The sequence below is a fragment of the Larimichthys crocea genome, unplaced genomic scaffold (genome assembly GCF_000972845.2).
Source record: "Larimichthys crocea isolate SSNF unplaced genomic scaffold, L_crocea_2.0 scaffold270, whole genome shotgun sequence".
NCBI lineage: Eukaryota > Metazoa > Chordata > Actinopteri > Sciaenidae > Larimichthys > Larimichthys crocea.
The window spans coordinates 219,173-224,727 of NW_020853564.1; the positions used below are offsets into that span (position 1 = coordinate 219,173).

The window sequence follows — 5,555 nt, forward strand, 5'->3', positions numbered from 1 at the left end:
TAGGCACACTGTGACATGACTTACACTGAAGAAATCCAAATAGGGTAATTAAATCAAGAGTAAAGTTGTGGGAGTTTGGAGAGTTTAGAATAATTTCCATTTGCTGGGTAGTAACTTAATGTTTGGATGCAGTATATTTTTGGATTGAATAATGTATTGTACAAGATTATCTTAAAAAACAGAAAACAGTTTTAAAATGGAATACATTCAGCTGAAACAGCTTCTGAATTCCACTATCAGAACCTCACCTTCTGGGACTGAGAACAAACAACTGAAGCTGCACTTAACTACAACACTTGATATCAGCATGTGGTAGATGTTGACTGCAAAAAAGATATGCCATATGGTGACTTATTAACTAATATAGTGGGAAAATGTACTATATAGGCTACTTATATAGAGGTTCCATCAGTTCGTCAGGGAAAGGTGTCACAGGTACTTGCCACAGTGGCTGCAGGAGACTAGCAGATTACAACTATTGATAATGATGAAAATATCATATGTACAAATTATGCCTTGAAATCATAAAGGTCAGTCTGCAATTGTAATGTGTTTTTTTCCTGTCATTGTGCTTATAAGAACATCACTTGATCGTCTTCTTTTGTTTGGCAGTTTCCCACTTGAAAATCCTGATGAGGACTCAGAAACATTCACAGCCACAGAAGTTGTAGATATAACAGGCATAGAAGATGAAGCATAACGGGCACAGAAGGGACATTTAACATCTTGATAAAAAGACTGCAATCCAATTGGCAAGCTATTTTAATCGGGATTTTGATAGTGCTTTTGTGTGGCGTGACCAGTGCCCTCTTCAATAAACAGCAATTTCTGATTGCAAAATTACAACATATGTCAGAGGAGACAGCATGGAATGAGAAACAGTTTAAAATGGAAACATTCAGCTGAAACAGCTTCTGAATTCCACCTATCAGAACCTCACCCTTCTGGGTACTGAGGCAAACAACTGAAGCTGCACTTAACTGCAACACTGGATAACTTCACCTTGTTGTCTGCTGAAAATACACAGCTGAACCTGCTCTTGAACAAAACATCACAAGAAAATACACAACTGAACCTGCTCTTGAACAAAACATCACAAGAAAATACACAACTGAACCTGCACTTGGAGAACGCGATTCAAGAAAAGAGACAACTGGATGTGGAGAACCAAAAGCTTAACATGTTTCTAAATTCAACTCTGGAAAACTTTAACCTCATAGAGGAAGAGAAGAAACAACTTAACCTCCATCTGAACGAATCACTGAAGATCATCACCCTCCAAGGCGCAGAAAGTAAACAGTTGCACCAGCTGTTATTGAATGAACAGCTAAACTCCATGCAGCTGAAAGCAGCTAATGAACACCAGCTTTCAATCCTGTTCTCGACCAAAATGGGCTTCCTTTGGAGATTCTGCAACAGAGACACCCTGCAGTGTTCACACTGCCCGCCTGGCTGGACTGAACACGCTTCACGCTGCTTCATCCTGTCCCACGAACCAAAGCAGTGGGAAAATGCTCGCATAGAGTGTCTTGACTATGGGGGTGACCTGGCTATGGTTTGGAATAAAGAAGACCAGGCATTGTTGACCAACATGACTTTTCAGTATGTACAGCAGAATCCTAGTGAAGATTTTCATTCAGCATGGATTGGATTGCAAGATATGGTCCAGGAGGGCACCTTCTACTGGGTCAATGGCGACACGATCAAGTGGAATGTCATTTATTGGATGGATCAGGAGCCAAATAACGCTATGGACAACTGGGACTTGAAAGGACAGGACTGTGTTGCCATTGTTCCACCAACACGCATTGGAGCGGAAGACTGGTTGAACAACTGGGATGACAGTGTTTGTGAAGACAGACGGCACTACATTTGTGAGACCACAGCTCTCATTTTGGGCTGACTGATGTAACACCCGTTACACTCACAAGTGTGTATATATGTACATATTTATATGTCCTGTTGTGTTACAACAATGCAGCTAAAGTACAAGAATATATGACTATTTAAATCAATTACAATTACAATATATTTAATGGCATCTTCACCACTGTTGTGTTATAGACATAATTTATTAACTCAAGATTTAAGGGTGGGGGATGAACAGCCAATCATAATTGCATCACTTTAGGCAGGCATATAATAAACATTTGTATTCTGTACATAACCACTGTTGTGTGTTTTTGCTTGTTTCTCTGGTGCCTGTGCTGTTGATGCTAGCCTTCTGTAATTGCAACCCATTTCTATAGGGAACTCTGCGCAAACATGGGACTATTTTTCTAACATGGGGGATCTAAATATTGTAGATACTGTAGGCTTGACTCCCTATCCATGACAAAAATTCACTGCTTATGCACAGCATCTTTTCTGTCTGAACAGTCTGTGTAGCTTGCATAAATACTCAATAAAAGTACTCATAATACACCATATTATATAAGTGATATTACATTATTATGTTTTACTGTATCTTAATTTACATATGTTTTATATGTAAAATCTGTACTGTTTAATATGGAGTTGTTGTGGAGAGGTATTAAGTAATATAAAGTAGAAATACTACAGTACTAATACCTCAAATGTATTCTTAGTTAATTGTTAATTGTTCATAAGTGTGTATCTGATGACTACTTGTTTTCACATTATTAACAGTTTCCCAGCATCACCTCTAAGGAACAATAGCTGTAGAAACATGCGTAGGACAGCTATGAAAGTTGGCGTGGGGCACGCACGTTTCTAGGATCATTTCACGTTTGATACATCTGAACGTGAGCGTGGAAAAGGACCTACGCCACTTTTTTGTGCGTACGCAAGCTTTGTACATGAGGCCCCAGGTGAGAGGAAGAACCAGAGGCCACGCCCAGCAAAACACACGCGCGGGCAAGGGGAGGGGACATTTACACATAACACTTAACCTGTAACTGTGCTGCTGTAACATGTATTTCCTCAAAGTCTTATATAATCTATTATTTCTTACTTATTTATCCAGTATTATGTCATTGCTTTACTTTTCATGAAACAGGATTTCTTGTGCATCTCTTTTAAAAGTTTTTAAAAAGTCTAGTAATGACATCTCCATAGTACAATACATGAAAATAGGACAAAAGGTCGATTATACGTACAGAAAAGCTGCCAGTAAAAAAAAAAGAGTGCAGACATAATTGAAATCATAAAAAGGTCAGCAGAACAATGAAGAACCTCTGCTCGTACATAATAATATTCCGTTACATTTTCACTAACCCCGTCTTTAATAAGCCTTTCCTCTTTACATGCTTGGACGGAGATTGGCCGCAGATCATTTTTTTCAACTTTATTATGTTACAATTATCTGTATTTTTAGCTTTTGAGTCGTCAGTCTGAATACGCTATAAATAATTATCCAAATTTTCAGTGAAGCTTATCAAATTAGCAAATGACTATTTGTCTCTGTTCTACAATTCAGATCAGAGTTCAAGTCACGTACTGTAACACTGCAACCTGGTTTGTTTGACTGGGCAAAAAAAAAAGAAAAAGTAAGTGATACTGTCCTTTCTTCATTGCACTGTATTAAACTTAAAATCATATTTTGTGATAACCTTAACCGTAAACATATTTTACTTCCACCTGTGCCAAATCAAAACATCAACTGTTCCATGACATAACACATCAAAGTTACAGGCCACAGGGACCCGAAGTCAGGTTAAATTCAGGTTCAGGTTATTTAAGTAATCCCTTAACATGTCAGGATGGTTTGACATACTCAAATGTCAAACCATCGTCGTAAAAAAAGGCCATTTCTCCCCAAGGACAAAGGTTTGTCTGTGACATTTCTGAGCTTCAGAAGTAAATCCAACTATGGAACTCCTTTTATGCGGTTTTCTTGTTGTGTGACTTGATAATTATTAGTTGTAAATAAAAGACTGAGAATTGTTTTATAAGTCGAAACGCATTGATTTCTACCAAGGTTAATAAGGGCTATTTAACTATTTATGGGTTTAGATTATTTTCCCTCAGGAAAATCCTAAGGGACATCTTATCTCAATTTGACATTTATTTCTCACTTTCAACCAATACAGCAATCCTTCTCAGCTTTGAGAAACATTTTTTGGCTTTATTTTGAACTGTTTTTTTGAAAGTTGGAACTTTGTGATCTCCATTTTCACCTTTCAATCATAATACGATAGATAAAAGATGTAAAGTTAACAGAGACATCAATATGTGTTTAGTTGTAGTTCAAGCTTAGCTTTTCTTGGTTTGACAATAAAGCAGGCTGAGCACTGAATAAAATTAAGCCCATTTATCTCCTACAGAGACAGTGAGCCACTGGAGGCTGTAAATTGGTGCCTCTCTTTGTCACCTTATTCAAAAACAGACAGAATGGGTTGTAACACATTAGCTTGTTTAAAAAAAAATCTGTTAATTGCTCTCACTGGTATAAGTTAAGTAATAGCAAAATAAAAGCACCCGCCCACTTCTTTCTGTGCCATTGTTAAAACACTGACGATACAGAAGGAATTATCTGCTAAATCCTTCTTAAAAGCATCAATTCATTGAGAGTGTTGAGGTGTCTCTTAAGTGTAGCTTAAGGTACTGATTTGGTTGATTGGCTGATTGAAAGAGACAGACATAAGACATACAGAGACAAATTACCTGGTTGTAATTGCAACATCTTGAGTCATCTGTAATCCTCCTTTGGCTGGTTCTCTGTCTATGTGACAGTTGTCTAAAGAACAACACAGACTAAAATCATTCATTCCATACATGTGTGTTTTCTGCCTCATCAAACTTCCCTGTACCGTGTATGTGGATGTTTCTGTGTTGAGATTTCAGCAATTAACTTTGCTGAGCATAATGTTACAATAACCAATAGGAATGATGGCAGAAACAATGAAAAATAAGAAAACAATGTAGTAAATTGGAATCATCATTTAATATATTCACTGCTGAGTGAAAAAAATCATCCTGTTTCCATTACATATCTGATTCTTTTTTGTCAAATTTTAAATTAGTTGTCTCGTTTTATGCTTTTTTTTTTCTTTTATTCTCTTTTATTTTGATTGGATTTTTCTTTTTGCATGAATTTCTTTAACATACTTTGAGATGCCTCTGTGGAGATTACTTTTAACAGTGCATTTCAGATCAATGTTGTTATCAATAATGCAATAATGCAATACTTCAGAGAATGTAAACAATGACAAACACTGATCACATTTCGTCCAGGGCGCAAATGTGGCCAGGACCGGCGCTGGTTGTACATACAGGTATAGACACAAGTACAGTTTAAAAGACATGGGACATGACAGGAAGCCCCAAAAACATAACATAAAAACATGAAACATAAACATAAACAACAGACACGTGTATCTATCTATAGACATTTGTAAACTGGGTAAAAGACTGGTGATGTGCAGTGGTGCAGGTGGTGGAATAAATATAGTTTCTACAAACAGTTGTGTTCTGTATATGTAGGTGGATATGACAGTATACACAGCTAAGAAGATTCTAAGCTAAGATTCAATTAAATTAATAAAATAAAAATACTGTAGCTAAATATGAAAAACGGTGCCTTTTTGTATATC

General features: G+C 36.8%; 1 protein-coding gene across 1 annotated transcript; it reads left to right on the forward strand.

The window, feature by feature from the left end:
• The first annotated feature begins 600 nt into the window (after positions 1–600).
• On the forward strand, positions 601–2,167 carry LOC113744894 (macrophage mannose receptor 1-like). The gene is made up of 2 exons (XM_027275995.1): positions 601–670; positions 1,106–2,167. Exon 2 carries the CDS (start codon positions 1,181–1,183, stop codon positions 1,901–1,903), a length of 723 nt encoding a protein of 240 aa, XP_027131796.1. The 5' UTR covers positions 601–670; positions 1,106–1,180; the 3' UTR covers positions 1,904–2,167.
• Positions 2,168–5,555: the final 3,388 nt, after the last annotated feature.

Bases quoted from the DNA above. Each gene is read 5' to 3' on its own strand.
- LOC113744894 (XM_027275995.1), top strand. From the start codon at position 1,181: ATGTTTCTAAATTCAACTCTGGAAAACTTTAACCTCATAGAGGAAGAG.